General features: G+C 49.6%; 1 protein-coding gene and 1 non-coding gene across 2 annotated transcripts; both read right to left on the bottom strand.

Annotated features, from left to right (window-relative positions):
• Nucleotides 1-426: 426 nt before the first annotated feature.
• Nucleotides 427-20,431, bottom strand: CPT2 (carnitine palmitoyltransferase 2). Its single transcript, XM_062191356.1, has 5 exons — nt 20,142-20,431; nt 13,213-13,293; nt 11,625-11,731; nt 3,171-4,475; nt 427-2,214 (listed from the first exon to the last, which is right to left on the bottom strand). The coding sequence occupies exons 1-5, from the start codon at nt 20,294-20,296 to the stop codon at nt 1,883-1,885; spliced, it is 1,980 nt and encodes a 659-aa protein (XP_062047340.1). The 5' UTR covers nt 20,297-20,431; the 3' UTR covers nt 427-1,882.
• Nucleotides 5,670-5,773, bottom strand: LOC133761266 (U6 spliceosomal RNA). The gene has a single exon (XR_009866067.1). It is a non-coding gene; the product is annotated as a U6 spliceosomal RNA (small nuclear RNA).
• Nucleotides 20,432-21,186: the final 755 nt, after the last annotated feature.

Here is a 21,186-nt window from a genome sequence, read left to right as displayed (position 1 = left end):
GAGAAGACAGATTCAGTCTCAGCCGAGTGGCAGGCGCCTCACCTCTGTCGTTACAGGTAATGCTTATGCGCTCCCCATGCTGTGGGAATTATCCCCCTTTTACAAAGAGGAACTCGTAGACCCGAGAGGCACAATAACCGCCTATGGTCAGAAAGCGAGAAGGAACCGGGGACTCAGGATGGCAGTCGATGTTCTGATCGCAATCCATGACAGAGAGCAGCATCAGGTTTACGTGCCCTGGCAGCCATCAAGTGCCTCTCTGAGCAACCTACAGAATACAGGGGCCCTGGTGCCTGCTGGGCGTTCATAGAGCGGCCGCTCCGCCCACATGAATTGTGAGCGAAGAAAACATGAAGGTAGGTTCATACGAACTATAAGATTTTTTCTCTTTTTCTTTTTTTAAAGATTTTATTTTTATTTGTTTGACAGGCAAAGATACAGTGAGAGAGAGAGAGACAGAGAGAAAGGTCTTCCTTCCGTTGCTTCATTCCCCAAGTGGCCACTACGGCCAGAGCTGCACCAATCCAAAGCCAGCAGCCAGGTGCTTCCTCCTGGTCTCCCATGCGGGTGCGAGACCCAAGCACTTGGGCCATCTTCCACTGCACTCCCGGGCCACAGCAGAGAGCTGCACTGGAAGAGGAGCAACCGGGACTATAGAACCCAGCGCCCATATGAGATGCTGGCACCGCAGGCGGAGGATCAACCTAGTGCACCACGGTGCCGACCCCTATAAGGAAGATTAAATGAAGTAAAGCATTGAAAGTACTCTGTCACCTAGTCATTCCAGAATTCAAATCCCAGCTGTTGGGGCTGGCATTGTGGCACAGCAGGTCTGTAACACCGGCGTCCCATCTGAGCACCAGTTCTAGTCCTGGCTGCTCTACTTCCAATCCAACTCCCTGCTAGTGCACCTGGGGAAGCAGTGGAGGACGGTCCTATTACTTCGGCCTCTGCACCCACGTGGGAGACCCAGATGGAGTTCCTGGTTCCTGGCTTCAGCTTGGCTCAGCCCCAGCAGCTGTTGGGAGTGAACCAGCAGATGGACGATCTCCCTCCCACTCCCTAACTCCACCCACCTTCTGTAATTACTGTTCAAGTAAATAATAAATACACATTTTAAAAAATCCCAGCTGTACCGACAACTGGCTGGGAAGCCACTGGGAATGCAAACTAATGGCAAATTAGACACCAATGAGACCCCTTCCTTTTCAGCAGTGATAAAAGCACTCTTTCACGTTACGGCAGGGTTTTGACAGTGAACTGGTGAGGAACCGTCTGTGTGCGGTCCACTCGGTGACATGGGTTCCTCAGTGCAAGGTGTGAAGAGTCACGCCTCCCACCCTCAGCCACAGCTGGGGACCGCAAACACTGCCAGGCGACAGGACAGTGGCACTTCCCTAAGCCAGGGGCACGGCCTCCAGGGCGGACGGAGCAGCAGCAGCGCATCCCTGGCAGCAGGGGCGGGACCGGGCCAGGCCGCGGACAGGACGGCACCTGAAGACGGCGCGGCTCCCTGAACCTCCTGAGCCTTCTGTGGGCAGGTCCTCCATGGACACAAGGCCACCAGAGGGAGGCAATGACGAGGACTCCTCTCCAAGCAGCAGCCACATTTATTTCTGCTTAAATAATAAAAGCACCTGAGTTATCGTCCCAAACCCTAGCTCCTGATCAAACGCTCTTCAAACTGAACCCTCTCCTCATCGAGTCCCACTTGGAAATCACATGCTCGCTTTAAATCCATGATTTTAAAGCTCAGGCCTGCGGCTCTGGAGGCCCAGGCCCCTGACGATCACCTTCATTAGGCCCAGGACAGCACCCACCGGGTGCACAGGTCCCCATTTTCAGCATGAGGAAGCAGTGGAGGCGCTCCACCTGCCCCGGGCTAGGTTCTGAGGGATTTGCCTTCTAAGGCATCAAACATGTCTTCTAAAGACTTCTCAACACACTGGAGGAACTCGCGGGCATTGCGGTGCGGGTAGGCGGAGACATTGCAGCCTATCCAGTTGTCATGGACGGCATACCCAACACCAAAGCCATCAGGGACCACAGGGGCAAAGCCCCCCAGGCTCACGGCCGGGCTGCTCAGCGTGCTGGTGGACAGGATGTTGTGGTTTATCTGCCCGTACGCAGGGTCCAGGTAGAGCTCAGGCAAGACGATCCCCTTGGCTGCTGCCAGGCACCGCAGAGCAAACAGGTGTCGGTCAAAGCCCTGGCCTGTGAGCGATGAAAAGGAAAAGCAGAGCTCAGCACCCCAGAGCTGCAAAGGGCCCTGGGAAAACCTCCCGCCCACAGGGAGAAAGCCCCGCCCAGGAGAGAAAGCTCCACCCACTGGAGAGGGGAAAGAGGGTCTCTCTGTCTCTGCACGCCTACCTCCTGCTCACTAGCCTTCAGGGCAGCTCATTCTAGATTTTTAGTTCTATTTAAAAATGCTCCATCATACATTTTAAAATAAAATTATCAACAGCTGAGCTAAAAAAGAGTCTGAAATTTTCAAAATTCTGAATCTGTTTAGTCAAATAGTCAAGCAGTACGTGAAGAGAGCTGTGGACTCAAAACCCAAGGTAATAGACCAGACTGTGTCAGTGTCGCAAAGGGGAGAGGGTGTTTGGCCAGGGTCCTGAGCCCAGTCTTACCACGAACTTGCTGAGTACCACTGGGCCGGCGGCCTCAGGTTCCAACCCACCAAACGGACAGGAGAAGACCAGAGGGTCTCGGAGGCCCTGCGGCGCCAGGACCGGACTGCAGGGCCCCCGGGACCTGTGCAGGTCTCAGATGCTGCCCCAAAGAGGAGAAGGAGGGTGACACTGAGTAACCGGGGGCCAGCTTCCCAGACGACAGGGACAACGTGAAATAAGAGGGGCTGCGGGCCGGGAAGTCCTAAATTGTAAAAAGTGAGTCTGGTAACCAGAAAACAACCGAGAAGGGAGAACCAGGCATCATGGCTGCACGTGCCTTAAATGAGGGTGAAGTTGGATGCGGTTCCCCATCCCTGCTTTAGGAGGGCCATGCTGATCCCCAGGGGCTGCTCGGCTGTTCAGACCATGAGAGTAAAAAAAAAAAAAATCCCTTAGGGAGCTGGCAGATGGACTAAACCATGGGTTAACAGGGGTTGAATATGACGGAGCCTACCCAAACGCAGAGCCAGAGGCCCGCTCCCACCCCCGCCTCACCCATTGCCGCTTCTCTGGTCAGCTGGCCGTGGTACTTGGAGCAGGCGGCCACCATCTGCTGCAGCTCGCCGGCGCTGTGCTTTGAGGGCTCCCTGACGAAGGCCTCGGAGCACCTCTTGGTGAAGACGGACGCGGGCCGAATGGTCTCGGTGCGGCCGTGCTTGAACGCCGCGGTGCTGCACGACTCGTAGGTGGCCACCGTCCGCCCGTACTGCCGCAGGAAGGCCATCTGGAAGGCCAGCTGGGCCACCGCGTCCGGGCTCAGCTTCTGCTTCTTCAAGAACTCCTTGCCTCCCCTCTGAAACTGCATGCAGTCGATGGTGAGGGTTCTCACGGTGGCCTCAAACTTCTCTCTGGCAGCGCTGATGCCGGCCTTCAGGGCATCACTCAGCTCGAAGCTGAGCTTCTGCACGGCCGCCGCGGAGTCAAGGGTGGCCGGCTGGCTCTGCGGAGTGATGGCAGGAGTCTGCGTGCTGTCTTTAAAGACCTCGTTAAAAAACCTGAGCACCGCCACACCATCTCCCCAGGCGTGCTCAAAGTGGACGGCAGCGGTGCCGTCCTTGGCCAGGATGAGGTTGAAGGACTTATCAAACCAGCGGTTAGTGCCGTCGCCATGCAGCATGCTGTGGGACAGGTGGACAAGGTCCCTGATGGCGAAGTCATCGAGGCAGAGGCAGAACACGGCAGAGTCCACTTTGCTCAGGGCCTCCTCATTGCTGCCAGTCGCCAGCTCCTGCCGGAGCTCTGCCCAGACGTCCCGGTTCTCGCTGGTCAGATACGCCAGGGGAAAGTCGGGGACTGGGCTGCTGTCCGAGAGAATGTACTTCAGATGTGCCTGGATTTCTGAGGGGCTCAGCATGTCCCCATTTTCATCCAGGACATCGAAGACATAGAAATTTCCCTTTCTTAGAACCAGGAGGTGTCTAGCCTTTTCATCTGTAAAGAGTTCATCCCGACCGGGTTTGGGTAAACGCGTGGAGTTGAAAAGCCGGAAATATTGGGACATATCCAGGGGATATGCGTTGACCAAGTAGGCCCCGTACCAGGACAGAGAGGAAGGCACGAAGCGTATGAGTCTCTTGAAGGTGTTGGTGTCGCTTCTGGCAGGGTTCAGGTGGAACACTTCCGGCTCCAGTAGGCCAGCCCGGAGCGTCTTCAGAAACCGGATGGCAGAAACGGTCATGTTGGTCGCCCGGGTGAGCTGGTCGTTATACTCGGGTTTGGGGTCAGGATTGAAGGCCATAAATGGATTAAAGTTCAGAACAACGGAGTCTCGAGCAGTTAAGTACATATCAAACCAGGGGCCTACAAAATAAAATAAAATAAAATAAAAAACACAGGTAATGTCTTCAAAAATAAAATGTAAGAAAAAAACTTTAAGCACAGGCAGGGGAAATGCCTTCAACCTCCAGAAGGTGGAGCTTCTGCAACAATCCATGATATGTGAACGGGATCATACAATAGATGGCTTTTTGCACCTAGCATCTGTCACTTAGGAGCATGTTTTTGAGGGTCATCTATGTTGTTGCATGTATCAGTTCTTCATATTGCCAAATAACGCCATGAATATTAATAGACAAGCTTTTGTGTCTCTGAGACACAAAAAGTTCACAGGAAATGGAATTAAAAGATTTTGGTGAAAAATATTCCACAATCCATGCAATGTTTTCACAATGTGCATTTTCCAAGAACTTTCTTTCTTCTTAATTTGAGAGGCAGAGAAACAGAGACAGAAAGGGAGAGCTCCCATCTGCTGACTATCCAAGAACCAGGAACTCAACTCAGGTCTTCCATGCGAGTGGAAGGACCCGAGTGCCTAAGCCACTACCTGCTGCCTCCCAGGTCTGCACTGGCAGGAGGCTGGAACTGGGATCCGGAGCCAGCGCCAGGACAGACCCTAGGTGCTCCAGCGTGGGACAGGAGTGTCTGAAGTGGCATCTCAACACCTAGGCCAAACACCTGGCCCCACACAAACTTTTTGAAGACCTTTCATATGTGGACTTTCTGGGCACACTCTGCCTGTAAAAATCCCCGCTGTGATATTTTATCAGAAAAATGTGTCAGGGCCGGCACTGTGGCGTAGCGGGTAAAGCAGCTGCCTGCAGTGCCAGCATCCCATATGGGCGCTGGTTCGAGTCCTGGCTGCTCCACTTTTTCTTCTTCTTCTTCTTCTTCTTTTTTTTTTTTTTTTAACATTTATTTACTTATTTGAAAAGCAGAGTTAAAGAGAGGCAGAGGCAGACAGAGAGTGAGGTCTTTCATCCACTAGTTCACTCCCCAGATGGCCACAACGGCTGGACCTGCACCAATCTGAAGGTACGAGCCAGCAACCTTTTCAGGGTCTCGGACGCAGGTGCAGGGGCCCAAAGACTTGGGCCATCTTTCACTGCTTTCCTAGGCCACAGTAGAGAGTTGGATCGGAGGTGGAGCAGCCGGGACTTGAACCAGCACCCATAGGTATGCTGGCACTGCCAACATTGGCTTTACCCGCTATACCACAAAACTATGGAAAGCTTCAAGAATCTGCATGTCATCCTTGCGCAGGGGCCACGCTAATCTTCTCTGTATCACTCAGATTTTAGTATATGTGCTGAAGCAAGCACTGCTCCACTTCTGATTCAGCTCTCTGCTGTGGCCTGGGAAAGCAGTAGAGGATGGCCCAAGTCCTTGGGCCCCTGCACCTGCGTGGGAGACCTGGAGGAAACTCCTGGCTCCTGGCTTCAGATGGGCCCAGCTCTGTTATGGCCATTTAGGGAGTGAACCAGCAGATGGAAGATTATTTCTTTCTCTCTGCCTCTGCCTCTCTATACCTCTGCCTTTCAAATAAATAAATAAATGAATCTTAAAAAAAAAAAAAAAAAAAAGAAAAATGTGTCTTTAAGGGAAGTTCCCGGAGGGATTAGCAAGAACAATCTCTACATCTTCCACTGGACCATCTCCCATTGGATGAAATTATTTCCACATGGAAAAGCCTGGAAAAGGATCAGAAGATGTAAATCTATCTGTTACTCATTTGTCGATCCATTCATTCTATTCCATTCCTGAAGAATCAGTGCTGTGCCAGGGCCTGGTCCAGGGGATTGAGAGGAATAGGGCAAGGTCAGTGATTTGGAAAGAACTCTGGTGAAGTGCAGTGCACTAAGTGCAAAAAAGTACTGGTGGGTAAGATATAGTTGATGAAAGAAGACATAAATGCAAGAACCCGGTGCAGGTGCCATGGTGTAGTAGGTTAAGCCTCCGCCTGCAGTGCCAGCATCCCATATGGTTGCCAGTTCTAGTCTCAGCTGCTCCACTTCTGATCCAGCTCCCTGCTGGTGGCCTAGGGAAGGCAGCGGAGGATGATCCAAGTGCTTGGGCCCCTGCACCCACGTGGGAGACCTGGAAGAAGCTCCTGGCTCCTGGCTTTGGATTGGCCCAGATCCAGCCATTGTAGCCATTTGTGGAGTGACCCAGTAGATGGAAGACATCTCTATCTATCTCTTCTCTCTGTAGGTAACTCTGACTCTCAACTAAACCTTTAAAAAATGCAAGAACCCTTCTATAGTAAAATGACCATAAAGAGACATAAATCAATAAGGCTAAGAGAGTGGAAGAAGAGAGCAAATACTGGAAGCTGGAAAACAAGCGGACAACTGGTAACGCCCACAACAAATTCAAGAAAACCAGTCCTAACCTTGCAGGAGACAGCACAGGGAAAATCGGATTTACCCAGCAGAACCTGCAGGGCGCTGGGGAACAGGCGGGCTGGATATACCTGGCTGAAAGACTTTAATTAGCTCACCCCCGCCACCCTAAGACTCCCTCCCACTCTGGACAAAGTAAAATGGGGGACTGTAAGTCACAGCTGAGATCCTGAACCTTCCTCCCCACACTTCCGCAACACTAGCAATCCTCCCCACTCCCTGGGGCTCCTACCCACCCGAATCCAAGCAAAGAGTGTAGCCCGATCACATGGGAAGCCTGTAACTGACAAGCCTCTCTCCTCTCTCTCTCTCTCTCTCTCTCTCTCTCTCTCTCTCTCTCTCAGATTTAAGACAACAGAGAGGATGATGAAGCGCCTGAAGAAGGAACAGAGGTAAGACAGATGGGGCAAGAGCCCAAGGGAGCAGCTTCACCACAGGCCAAGAGCTCCCCAGATCCAGACTGGAGCAAACCAGGAGTTCTAGAAGAGACTTCATCATGGCCGAAACTGGCAGAAGATGTTACGTGGTTGCCTGTCCTGGGAGGAGATTCAGACAGCTTAGCAAGAGTCTGGAAGTACAGAGAAAGCTAAAGTAAAGAAAAGATGGTATAATTACCAACTTCAGAGAGAACAAGAAGTTTTTACAGAAATAGAAAACTAATCCCAATATGCTACATGACAATAACATTTATATGACCATAATACTACTGTAAACATGAGATACTGAGTTAACCAAAATTACAAATAGGGAGAAAAAGAGAATAAGAAGTGTGCACTCACAGGTGTGGTAGCAATATAAAAGCCAACTAAATTCTAATCTTCTATAGTGATGCATCAATAGCTAACGCCTAAAACAAAAAAAAAAAAATAAGATGTAGCAATATAAATATAGGATTTAGAGAGATCAGGGAATATTCAAAAAGAATTAGGAGCTGAAATAAGGCAAAAAGGGAAGAAATTAGGGGAGAGTAGGAAATTGCTATTTTTCCCAAAAAGTCTTACAGAATTATCTGATTTTTTAAAAAAACATTTATTTATTTATCTGAAAGGCAGAGCTAGAGAGAGAGGGAGAGACAGAAAGATCCTCCATCTGTTGGCTCACTCCCCCAAACAGCCATGACATCCAGGGCTGGGCAAGGCCAAAATCAGGGCCTGGAATTCCATCTGGGTCTCCCATGGGGGAGACAGGATGAAAGCCAGATGGGATTGTAGGAGCAGCACGCGGGCAGCAGTGCAGAGGACGTGCTGGCCGGGAGAGCTGGAGGCGATCTCATTTAGGGACTACTACTCACAGCACAAGTGGGACATGATGCGCCTGTACTGTGACAGAGGCCAGGGAGATGAAGAGGAGGGACACGTTGGAGAAATGTTTGAGATAAAATTGGCAACATTTGATTTCACCTGGGGTTTAGGGAGAAATGTAATTTAAAAAAGGACTCTCCCTGACTGTTGATGTACAATTTAATACTTTATCCATTTTAGTATTTTTTTGTTCTAGTTAATACTATTGGTTGAACTCTGTAATTAACACACAATTATTCTTAGGTGTTTAAATTTAACTGAAAAGTGATCCCTGTTAAATATGAGTGGGAATAAGAGAGGGAGGAGATGTACAATTTGGGACATGCTCAATCGGACTTGCTCCAAATGGTGGAGTTAGAAATGTGCCAGGGGATTCCAATACAATCCAATACATCAAGGTTGCATGTACCAATGCTATCTTACTAGTCCAAGTGATCAATTTCAGTTCACAATTGATCATACTGATAGGTCTAAGAGTCAAAGGGATCACACAAACAAGACTAGTGTCTGCTAATACTAACTGATAGAATAAAAAAGGGAGAGAACGATCCAACATGGGAAGCAGGAGACACAGCAGACTCACAGAATGGCAGATGTCCTAAACAACACTCTGGCCTCAGAATCAGCCCTTAAAGCATTCGGATCTGGCTGAAGAGCCCATGAGAGTATTTTAGGCATGGAAAGCCAAGACACTCTGGCAAAAAAAACAAAACAAAAAAACAAAACAAAACAAAAAAACACCAAACCTAAATGAAAGATCTCTGCGAGTGAGATCCAAGTAGAAAGAATGGGCCATCAAAGAAGGAGGTACCTTTCTCTGAAGGGAGGAGAGAACTTCCACTTTGACTATGACCTTGTCTGAGTAAGATCGAAGTTGGCAAAATCAAAAGGCTTCCATAGCCTTGGCAACTCATGACTAGAGCCTAGGGAGATTACTGACGCCATAAACAAGGGTGTCAATTTGTTAAGTCAACAACAGGAGTCACTGTGTACTTACTCTTCATATGGGATCTCTGTCCTTAACATGTTGTTCAATGTGAATTAATGCTATAACTAGTACTGAAACGGTATTTTACATTTTATATTCTATGTGGGTGCAAACTGATGAAATATTTACTTAATATATACTAAATCGATCTTCTGTATATAAAGATAATTGAAAATGAAAAAAAAATAATAAAAAAAAGGACTCTTAAGTCTCCCAGGGAGGTGATTGCTACCAGTTTAAAGAGAAAAACAGATAAAGAGGAACATAAAAAGAGACAGATAAAGAGGAACAAGTACTTGGGCCACTGTCCACTGCTCTCTCACATGCACTAGTAGGGAGTTGGATTGGAAGTGGAGTAGGCAGGACTCGAACTGGCACCCATATGGGATGCTGGTGTTGCAGGCAGTGGTCCAACCCACACTGCCACAGTACTGGCCCCTGGACTCTCTGATTTTTTAAACTACATGCATGTATAAGGGTACTTTAAAAAATTTGTGAAAAATGGAATCAAAAGGTGAGTTTGTTTTGGTGAAAAAAAAATTGAAATCCATGCATAGTTTTTTCATATTTTACATTTCCCATAAACTTTTTAAAATATCTTTTATAATTCTGATAAAAGCCTATACTAAACTAAAAGAAGTTTAGAAATAGAGGCTTTTGGAAACCACAACTGAATGGAGAGAGAAAAGAACTGAGAAGTTTACACAGAAAGACTACCCTGGTTCTTTTTTTTCTCCTCAAGATTGATTGATTGATTGATTTAAAAGGCAAAGTGAAAGAGAAAGAGGGAGAGATAGAAAGAGTGAGAGATTTTCCACCTGCTGGTCTACTCCCCAAATGCCTGCAGCAACTGGGCTAGGCCCAAGTCAGGAGCCAGGAACTCCAGATAGTCTCCACATGGGTGGCAGGGCCCCAGGTACCTGGGCCATCCTCTGCTGTCTTCCCAGAAGCATAAGCAGGACGCTGGATAGGAAGTGCCTGCATTAGGACTCAAACCAGCCTCTCCAATGTGGGACGTGGGTGTCCCAAGAGACAATTTAACCTGCTGTGCCACAAATGCCAACCCATGGATCTTTTTTAAAAATTAATTAATTTGAGAGATAGAGACAGACATACACAGAGAGCTCCCATACAATTGTTCACTCCAAAATGCCCACAATGGTTGGGACTTCCTGGGCTGGGCTGGGCTGGGCTGGGCCAAAGCCAGCAGCCAGGAATTCAATCCAGGGGCCCCACACGGGTGGTGGGAACCCAATCACATGAGGCTTTACTGTTGCTTCTGGGGGTCTGCACCAGCAAGAAGCTAGAGGCAGGAGCAGGAGCCAGACATGAACTCAGGCACAGGCAACCTAACCAGGGTCTTAACCACTAGGCTAAATGCTCACATCAAACTCGGCCTGTTGTGTGTGTGTATTCCTTTTTTCTGTTTTAGTTAATTTATTTATTTGAGAAGCAGAGAAATGAGAAAGGAAGAGATGGACCATAAGCTGGTTTCTCCCTCAAATGCTCACAATGGCCGGAGCTGGGCTGGGTTGCAGCCAGGAGCTGGGAATGGAATCCACATCTCCCACATGAGTGGCAAGGATCCAATTACTGGATCCATCACCACTGCCTCAAAGGATCTGCACCAGCGGGAAGCTGGAGTGAGGAGCCAGAGACAGGGATCAAGCCCAGGTACTCTGATACCTGGGACACAGGTGTCTTAACTGGTATCTTAACCCCTGGGCTAAATGCCTGCCCTCCAGCCCTGATCTTTTTTAAGTTTATTTATTTTATTTGAACGTCAGAGTTACGGAGAGAGAGGGATAGAGATCTTCCCTCCACTGGTTCACTCTCCAAATACCCACAACTGCAGGGTTCAGTACGGCCAAAGCCAGGAGCCAGGAGCTTCTTCCAGGTCTCCCACACGGGTGTAGGGGCCCAAGGACTTGTCTCATCTTCCGCTGCTTTCCCAGGCATCAAAAGCAAGGAGCTGGATGGGAAGTTGAGCAACTGGGACTCAAACTGGTGCCATATGGGATGCTGGCATCACAGGTGGTGGCTTAATCCTCTAGGCTACAGTGCCGGCCTCATATCTGATCTTAAAAGAATTTGCCAGGAACAACATGGAAGAATGGAAGACTAACAGGTTTGGTTTTGTGGGAGCATAAAGTGATGAAAGCCAAGGCTAGAGAGGACTGACCCAGAGTGGCACTCACTCACGGGATGGAGGACTTAATCCTGCGTGGCACTCAGACGGAACAACTGAGAGGTTCTGTCTCATCGCCAGCTTTCGGAGAAAGTAAGCCACTGCTCTAGACTAAGTACCGCAGTAGAGGAGCAAGTCACGCAGCCTTGACATGCCGTCAGAAGACGCCTGAGCCATTACTTCAATGCTGGTCTCACCAAAAATATTCCTGAGACCAAAACAGGAGAGAAGAGGCCTGACTTTGCAATATGGAGGTCTCTGACCAAAACAACGCCCGCAGACGAGGCTTCCCACCTGAGATGTAGCTCGTGTGTTTATTCCGCTTGTCTTGGGCAACCAGCTGCTTGTGCAGTTCTTTTCCAATTCCGTTTTCAAAACTCTTACAGAATTGTTCTGTTTTCCTGAAATGTTCAAGGAAAGACAGATTCAAACCATGGTACACAGTGCAAGATGTTTAGATTCAAAGCCAAAAACTCATACAAAGAGTTCTGGGTCCCCAGTGGCATATCCCAAGACCTGGGAATGAGAACAGAAAGTACCTCTCATCAGGACAGGAACCTACCCAAAATGGATTAGTCTACATTATCTCTAGGATGACTGAACAGAAAGAACAATCAACAGCTCATAAAATAATCTGTCCTCTAGGCGGTAGTTTGACATGAAGAAAAGGACATAAACTTTAGAGTCAAAAAGAGCCAAGTTTAAATCCTGGCTCTGTCACTCTCAAATTGCGTAACTTTGGACAGATTACTCAGTCTAAGTCTCAGTTTCTTGATGCGTAAAACAGAGATAATATAAGATTAAAAATTCATACAGCTAAGGATTTAGGACAGTCTAAAACATAACCCTCATTTAATTACTAGTCCATTACCATTCCAAGAGAAACTTCCAGTGACTCACAAAGAACAGCTAAAAGCAGGGGACTACATGATGAACAACGCATCTGTTTTCTCTTCACTGTCCAGTGAAGGGCTCTGGGATTCCAACGGCAATGCTAGTTACCTGAACAAGAAAATTCTCACCATGGAAAGAGTACCACACTAGGCTACGAGAGCTTAACGCAATCTACTTTTTGACAATATCCACTACTACTTTCTAATTCCATGCTGCTTTGTTTCCTAGGACTGTCATAACAAAGCATCACACACGTGGTGGCTTAAGACAACAGAAGTGCATTCTCTCACAGTCTGGAGGCAGGAAACACACAAATGAGGGAGTCAACAGGAGCACGTGCACTCGGGCCACTGCTCCATGTGCTTCTCTTGGCTTCTGGTGTTGCTGGCAATCCGTGGCGCTCCTTGGCTTGCTGACATATCACTCCAGCCTCTGCCTCCGTCCTCACGTGGGAGTCTCTGTGTCTCTGTTCATTTTCTTACAAGGCCATCAGTCACACTGGAGTAAGGACTCACCCAACTCCTCACGTGAACTCATTATGCCTGCAACACCCTATTTCCAAGCAAGGTCATACAGTGAGGTTCTGAAAAGAGCCTAAGTCTGGGAGGCACCCTAGCCAACCCAGGGAACACTCTGCAAGCAAACTTCCGGTCTGCCACACTGTCTTCTCAATGGACCTCCCTAGCAAGAGCACAGCCCTCTGCAAACGGCCCAAGTGCCCCAGCCAGGCATCCAAAAGGACAAACCTGGCATTCTGGCTTAGAAACCGCTTCCGTCTGAGTCTGGCTGGAGGGACTCTAGGCTGAAGGCTTGGTCAGTCCCTCATGAATGAAAAATCGACTCCCTGAACCTGCAGATGTGTAAACTGGGTTCCAGGTTCCTGGAGACCCCATCAAGCCACAGACGCTCCCCAGCGCTTGGCCCACCACTACTTGCCGGCCTCTCTTGAACCACCCAACCATGGTCACTCAGGGTTCGCAGTGTTTACCTGAACTGGCTGTCATCCAGGAGAGGCTTCTGGGCACTCAGGTATCTCCTAATGGTGTCTTCAAGTTTGGGAATAGGCAGCCTGGGGACAAAGCGAGGACAGTGTAAGGCTGACAACACCCAGAAGACGCTAATCAGCTTCACATGCCAAACTAATACATCAATTACTGGATAATTAGTTTCATTCCAAAAAGCCAATGATGGGAAGCCACTGGCAAAACAGAATCCGTGGATTTACTGATGTAAGCATAACTGGCAACTCTGTTTTTAAGCGCAATGATAACTAACTTTTTGAGTTACATATTTTTAGTAACAATAATAGATTCAAAATGGGCACTGAGAAGCTATGCCAAGTATTCCTGTTTCCTTGGCACAATTGCTGTACCTGAGCTAAAACTGTATTGGCACTGATTTAATTCTGTCCATTTGAACCACTGCATTTTTCCCTCCAGGATAAAAAGAAAAAGGTTCTTTTTTAAACTTTCTTTCTTGTGCATTCTATAACAGAGAATCACCTAATACTGAAATAAAGATCTGTCCAAGGGTCAGCCAAACATGAGAGCTGCGTTCACAGAAAGACAGGAATTGAGAACTGTCAGGCCATGCCTGGCCACCAGGAATCCTACTGGGAAGAACCAGATACTTCCATGTGTTTAATAACAGGAACAAGAGTTGGCCTACTTATCACTCTCTACTAGTAGATTTCCTGTGATGAAGTTACTGGTCCATGGAGAAACGAAATTAGGATGATGAGGTGTATTTTGTCTTTCAATAGTTTTATTCACCTGGTATTAAAACAACTGTAATTTGTTAGGCAACCTGTGCCAACTCAAAATTAACACTGATCTTGTGCAAAATATTAATATGTATCAGTCATTTAGGAAAACTGAAACATTATCCACAAAGTACAAAGTACAGTTTAAAAGTGTACTATAAGATACACTGTGTGGGGGCTGGTGTTGCGGCACAGTGGGTAAAGCTGCCACCTGTGAAGCCAGCATCCCATAAGGGCCCCAGTAGAGTCCTGGCTGCTCCACTTCTGGTCCTGCTCCCTGCTAATGCTCCTGGGAAAGCAGCAGAAGATGGCCCAAGTGCTTGGGCCCTGCACCCACATGGGAGACCCAGAAGAAGCTTCTGGCTCCTGGCTTTAGATAGGCTCCACTCTGGCCACTGTGATCATTTGAGGAGTGAACTAGCGGGTGGAAGACCTTTCTCTGTCTCTCCCTCTCTCTGTCTGTAACTCTAGCTCTCAAATAAATAAATCTTTAAATAAATAAAGACACAGCTTGGGATGCCAGCATCCCATATTGGAGAGCCTGGGTTCAAGTCCCATCTCTGCTCTTGTTCTAGCTTACTGCTAATGTGCACCTGGGACACAGCAGATGATGGCTCAAAAACTTGGGTCCCTGCCACCCACATGGGAGAACTGGGTTGAGCTCCCGGTTCCTGGCTTTGGCCCAGCCCAGCCCCGGCAGCTCTGAGTGTTTAGATGGGAGACATCTGTCTGTCTATGATTCACTGTGTTTCAAACAACAACAAACCAGTCCCTTACACACTTCTGGAGTGTTAACTCTAGCTTGATTTTTACTTTATAGGGGTAAAACAAGTTTTCACAGTGATGATTTATTTCCTTCTCTCTCTCTCTCTCTCTCTCTCTCTCTATATATATATATATATATATATGTAGATAGATAGATAGATAGATAGATAAATAGATATATCTCCTGTCCTCCTCCAGAGAATGTTGATGGTATTTCCCCCCATAATTTTACTAATCTATAAAATCCCAAAGTCTAAGAATTACCAACGAAGTGGAAATAGGTGTGAATCCAGTCTGCCATTTCATCCTCAGTCGCACGATTATAGGTGACAAGTTACACAATGTCTCAGACTCCATTTGCAGTCTATGCTCAGTTCTGTTTACATGGTCTTATTTGCTCAAGCCACACTGAACTGGAGTCTCTATAACTTGCTACTACAAAAGCCTTGATTCTAACAATTTCCTTTTCAATAAATGCTCACATACTATTCTTCGAGTTGACATTTATTCTCTCCAAAAAAGCAAGATGTGAGGTCACCGCCCGCCTCTGTGCACACCTGCTTCCTCCACAGTTCCTTGAAGAACATCAAAGGAGCTTTCATGTGTACACCAGGGGTCCTTGAGCTCTCAGGGATGTCATTCTCCAGGCCTTGAAAAAGGCAGAGCCTGGGTTTTGGCAGTTCCCTCTTCCCCACCCCAACCCCCGGCATTTGCCACAGTAAAGATGGAAGGGCCTGCATTGTGGGACAGCGAGTTAAGACACCGCCTGTGACGTCAGTATCCCATACGGGCGCCAGTTCTAGTCCTCTTCCCATACAGCTCCCTCCATCAGGGAAAGAAGTGTAAGATGGTTGAAGTACTTGAGCCCCTGCACCCATGTGGGAAACCCAGACAACTCCTGGCTTCAGCCTGGCCCAGCCCCAGCCCCAGCTGTGTGGTCTTTTGGGGGAGTGAACCAGCAGACGGAAGATCTCTCTTTCTGTAACTCTACCTTTGAAAGAAAATAAAATAAATCTTTAAAAAGAAAAAAAGATGGAAGAAAAGTAAGTGCTGTGTAAATTACTCTCAGACTCCTGATTAATGATCCAACCAGCCCAGGCAGGCACTTTATCCTTCCTGCAAGGACAGGGCTACAAAGCCTTCTCTAAACATATACAATCCATTGGTAATTCGGAGAGCTTTCACAGGGCTGCTTGGGAATACAGTAACTCTGGTGCTACGGCAATCTGTCTAAAAGACAGGCCCTTTGGGCCCAGAACATTATGGTTGCTACCTCCACTATTCTCCACATCTGGAACTCTGCTCGCATGCCTCCCACATGAATTCCAGAGAATTCCAGTCATCACCTACAATGAACAGGGATTAAAAGAAGAACAACAGGGCTGGGCATTTAGCTTTGGCTCCTGACTTCAGCTTCCTACTAATGCAGACCCTGAGAGGCAGGTGACAGGAGGATAACTGGGTTTCTGCCATCCACATGGGACACCTGGATTGAATTCGCAGCTCCTGGCTTTGGCCTGACCCAGGCCACTGTGGCATTTGCAGAGTGAGGCAAAGGATGGAGCTCTGTCTCTCAAACAAAACAAAAAACAAAAAACCCAGATAACAGACATTTACTGGGGATCAATTATAGACCCAACATGGAATCTGATAATTGCCTTTTTAATGATACCGTAGGCCTCTCCTCCCCATACATACCCCCAGGCCAATTGCAGTATCTTAAGGCCTAAATGGGATTCTTTAGGTTGGGCCTACCATAAACTTCTCAAACTCTCTGAACTTGCTGTTTCAAGCTTCTGCTCCTAGGCACCTGCTGCACTCCCCTCCCTCCCTCCTCTCAGATTCTGCCGCTAGTGTCAGCTCCACTGTGATGCCTTCTTCTCTCACCCAGGCACTAAGTCACTCAAACCTCCACACTGACACAATGGGTCACTTCGGGTACGTTCCAGACATGGAAAAAAGGTCTGTTTAAAGCAATACTTGTGAGTATCTACTGAATACTATGTGCCAGACCCCCGCACTAACTGCTTTATATCAGAGTACTATTCTAATTCTAATTATGATGGAATTATCATTCCCTTTTTAAGGTGAGATGACTTGCTCATGGCTGCGATGACAGCAAGAGGTGGAGCAGGGATTAAAAAGTAGGTCTGAGGGCTGGGTGTTGTGACACAGGGGGTAAGGCTGGGGAGGCCTGCATATGGCACTGGAGTGCCTGCTTCTGATCCAGCTTCCTGCAAATGTGCCTGGGAGGCAGCAGGATGACGGCCCAAGTACTTGGGCTCCTGCCATCCACATGCGAGACCTGGATAAAGCTCCTGACTCCAGGTTTCAACATGGCCTAGCTGCAGTTGTTGCAGGCATTTGGGGAGTGAACCAGCAGATTTGACTCTCTCTGCCTTTCAAATAAATAAATAAATCCCCCAAAAAAAGCAGGTCTGATCCCTGTCACTTGATCTTAATGACTGTAAGATGCTGCTTCCCACTTACCACATTATATCATAACTGCCTCTTTCCCTGCCAAACTTCCCCTTGCTGTAAGTAAGCTCCTCGCCACGACTGGTTGGTCTCTAAATCCACAGCATCACATGCTTATCCATTAATAATGTGAATTAATGTGATCAAGTCAGGCAGTTTTATATTCTCAGGTTATGCAAATACAACCCTTAAAAATAACATCTACCTTTTAAGATTTATTTATTTGAGAGGTGGAATTACAGACAGTGAGAGGGAGAGACAGAAAGGTCTTCCTTCTATTGGTTCACTCCCCAGATGGCCGAAATAGCTGGAACTGCGCCGATCCAAAGCCAGAAGCCAGGTGCTTCTTCCTGTCTCCCATGCAGGTGCAGTGCCCAAACACTTGGGCCATCCTCCACTGCTTTCCCAGGCCATAGCAGAGAGCTGGCCTGGAAGAGGGGCAGCCAGGACTAGAACGAGTGCCCTATGGGATGCCGGCACCGAAGGTGGAGGATTAACCTGCACCACAGCACCGACCCCAACATCCACCTTAATCATACCTCTAAGTGCCAAAATGGCTGATTTTATTATGCCTATTTTATCACACTAACAAAAAAAAAAAAGAAAGGATCAAGAACAAAATGACACTTAAAAAATAAGCAAATAGGGGCTGGCGCTGTGGCGTAGCAGGTTAAGTCACCTGTCTGCAGTGCTGGCATCCCATACGGACACTGGTTCAAGTCCCAGATGCTCCACTTCTGATCCAGCTCCTTGCTAATGCTCCTGGGTAAGCAGCAGAAGATGGCCCAGGTGCTTGGACCCCTGCACCCACTTGAGATAGCCAGAAGAAGCTCCTGGCTCTTAGCTGCAGCCTGGCCCAGCCCTGGCCATTGGGGCCATTAGGGGAGTAAATCAACAGATGGAAGATATCTCTGTCTCCCTCCCTCTCTCCTATTGCTGCCATTCAAATAAATCAATCAATCATTAAAAAAAAAAAATAAGCAAATGATAGTATAAGAGTTCCTAAAGGAACAAGTCCAAGGTTACTTGGTTAAAAGGCAGCAGTGATAAGAGGGCCAGGCAGAGGGCAAGGCCTTATCTCAGTCTAAGCTTCCCATAGCACTAAAAACTGTGTTGTTGCCTCTCCTTCACAGATAAACACCTGGCCTCCAGGTAAACTGAACTGCCCCAAGTTGCAGGTGAAGAATCTGAAACTAAGCTCTGCCCGGTTTCAAAGGCAGGGCCTTTCCCCAAGTGAGACATCACCAGGAGTGCTTACTAGCCTAGACTCTCAGTGGGAGAAGCAATTTCATCTCATCTAACTCCCACTAGAGATGTGGTAATGGCTGCCTGGGGCCGTGGTTGCTTAAGATTGAGTACTGAGTGAAATGGTTTGGACCTCCAGATTCCTACAGATTTTTATGCTGTGGAAGAAGCAGGAGTCCATAACGCTGAATATTCTTTCGGTTTTCCAATTCGGAAGTGCAGACAACTCCTCTGATCTTTCACCTGGGTGGGGCCCAGGGCTGCCCGACAGTGAGTGACCATCTGACGCCGGGCTTGGCACAAGAAGACAGGCTCTGTCAGTCCTCACCTTTCCCCTACATACTGGCTCTGCTCAGTCACAGGCTGCAGCAGCAGGCAGGTCCCCGCTTTATCCCACAAGCACAAAGACTCTTTTGCACGCTCTCCTCCTGCCACATTTAGACAATCTCATTCTGTCTCGATTTTTGTACACTGCATTTCCTGGGAGGGTGGGGGTGGGCAGGCATGATGCTGGTGTAAGTGGCTGTTGAATGTGAACAAAAAAAAAATCCCAGTAGTTAGGGGCCATGCTGTGATACGGTTTGCTCTTTTCAAGGAGAGGGAGTCCAAGCCCTGGAGGATCCTTGATGGCCTTCTGGTGGGAAAGAGAGAAGGGCCTTAGCGGCGCATGTGCACCTCGACGCCAGAACTAAATGGTGAGTGAACAGAGGAGTCGGGTTAGGCTTGGTTTTAGGGTGAAGGGAGGTTTCTAACATTGGAGGAGACCTGGCAGCTCAGATGAGGCTGGAAGTTCAAAGACTGGGAGAACTGGAGCCAGATTTAAGGAAGTAGTAAGTGAGGATAGGGGAGAGAAAGGTTCACTGGGGCTGTTTTCAGAGGGAAAGAAAGGCGTTTTGGGGTGAAGTGTTTCCGAAGGTGGGGTGTGCCTACAGTGGTATGGGGGTCAGCATCTGGGTGAGCGAGCCCCGGGTCGAATCTGAAAGATGGAGTTGGGGAGATGATGGGGGGGGGGGGGCGGGATACGAGGTGTTTGGCTTCTGTGAGAGTGGGAAAGAGTGGGCTCAAGTTGGGGGGGGGGGTGCTGAGGAAGTAGGACATTCTAAGGCAAGGAATCTGGAGGGAGAGGTAGGGAGCAGGGTTAGGGAGAGTGACAGGTCCCAGGTGAGCACTGGACTTAGCAGGTTAAGGCCAGGGGAGGGGAGGGGAGGCTGTGCTTGTCGGGGCTGAGGTGCTACAGGGACAGCGGACTCCAGGAAGGGGCTGAGGGGAGATGGTGCTGGGGTACCTGACGTTGCGGGTGGGCAGCTACTCAGGCGCCAGGAACTGGCCGGCTCCCACTCTGAGCAGGAACTGTAACTACTCCCGGGGACACCTGGTTGCAGGGGTTAGGGTAGTGGTGAAGTGGGAGGGACTCGGGGTCTGCCGCTGGGAATTAGGTTAATGGAGAGGAAACGTGAGAGGGTTCAAGACGGAGAAACTGCGAGCCCGACAGGGAAGGGGCAGCTCTGGAGGCGGACCTGAGGGTCTCGATTCCTGGGCCAGGACATTCTGCAAGTCACAGGCCTTCCAGCCTGGGGGAGGACGCAGTCTGAGGTAGGGATTTGGAGCAGGAGCGGGTTAGCTAGGAATCCTGAGTGACTGGAGTCCGCTGAGGGGGCCGGGCTCACCTGGGCAGGCTGTCCTGGTAGTGCATGGTGGGCACGATGCTGCGCTGCAGGTAAGAGCCCGGCCCGGGGCCGGCGCTGAGGGGCCGGCTGGGGGCTCCCGGGCCAGCCGCAGGGCCCCGGGGCCAGGCGCGCAGCAGCAGCAGGCGGGGCACCATCGTCCCGGGAAGCTGTGGCAGCGAGAAGGCGGCAAAGGAGGGATTCGGGTGTACAAAGACAGGACGACCGCCCGCCTCGCCAGCGGACACCGCGTCGGCCACTCGGCGCCCCGCGCGTCTCCGCTCGAGAGGCCACTTCCGTCCCCCGGGGCCCGCCCACGGAAGGCCCCACCCCCGGGAGCCTGCCCCCCGCCTGGCCCCGCCCACGGAAGGCCCCGCCCCCGGGAGCCTGGCCCCGCCCCCGGAAGGCCCCACCCCTGCCCCTCTCCGCAGGCACGCCCACCACCAGGCCCCGCCCCTGCCGGCGGGAAGAGGCCGCGCGTCCCGAGTGTCTCCGCCCACGTCAAGGTCGCTGGGCTCTGGGTTTCTGGGGCAATCTGAAAAACCTGCGAGCCCACGGCATTTGCCTCAGGTTTCAGAGCTCTGAAAACTGCCGGCATTTGGAGCCGATTGCGCTTTCTCAGAAGGAACTTTATTTATTCATTTCCGAGACAGAGGGACAGAGACCTCCATCCACTGAGACCATGACACTTTAACTAGAGATCGGGATCGTTCGTGAGGCTTGCTCTGCCTAAGGTAACAGTGAACGGAGACGTTCGCTGCTCGCAGAGTCTCGGACTGCAAAGATCCGCCCTGCCATCTCAGCCGAGCGGACAGCGGCGAAGATGTGCGGGAGCCGGGAACCACGGTGTCGCTCCGTTTGGAGCGGGATCCCCGCTGCTCCAACGCCCTCGTAGCTGAACGCTTGCTGGGACGGGAGGGAACCCTTCTCCCCCTGGCCCTGGGGTCCCTCCCAGGCCGCCTGCTCCGCAGGAAGCTGCCTGCCACCGCGCGTGGCCCACGGCTCCTTCCAGCTCCCACGCTGCCATTCCACGACCCGAACCTAGATT

This window comes from Lepus europaeus, chromosome 5 (assembly GCF_033115175.1).
Source record: "Lepus europaeus isolate LE1 chromosome 5, mLepTim1.pri, whole genome shotgun sequence".
NCBI classification, from domain to species: Eukaryota; Metazoa; Chordata; class Mammalia; order Lagomorpha; family Leporidae; genus Lepus; species Lepus europaeus.
The sequence above is the reverse complement of the archived record's forward strand: the minus strand, read 5'-3'. Positions and strand labels throughout refer to the sequence as shown.

Coding starts and splice junctions, on each gene's coding strand:
- CPT2 (XM_062191356.1), bottom strand. CDS start 20,296: ATGGTGCCCCGCCTGCTGCTGCTGCGCGCCTGGCCCCGGGGCCCTGCG. Junction 13,294..20,141: donor TACCAGGACAGCCTGCCCAG/GTGAGCCCGGCC, acceptor CTTTGTCCCCAG/GCTGCCTATTCCCAAACTTG. Junction 11,732..13,212: donor CTGGATGACAGCCAGTTCAG/GTAAACACTGCG, acceptor TGAACATTTCAG/GAAAACAGAACAATTCTGTA.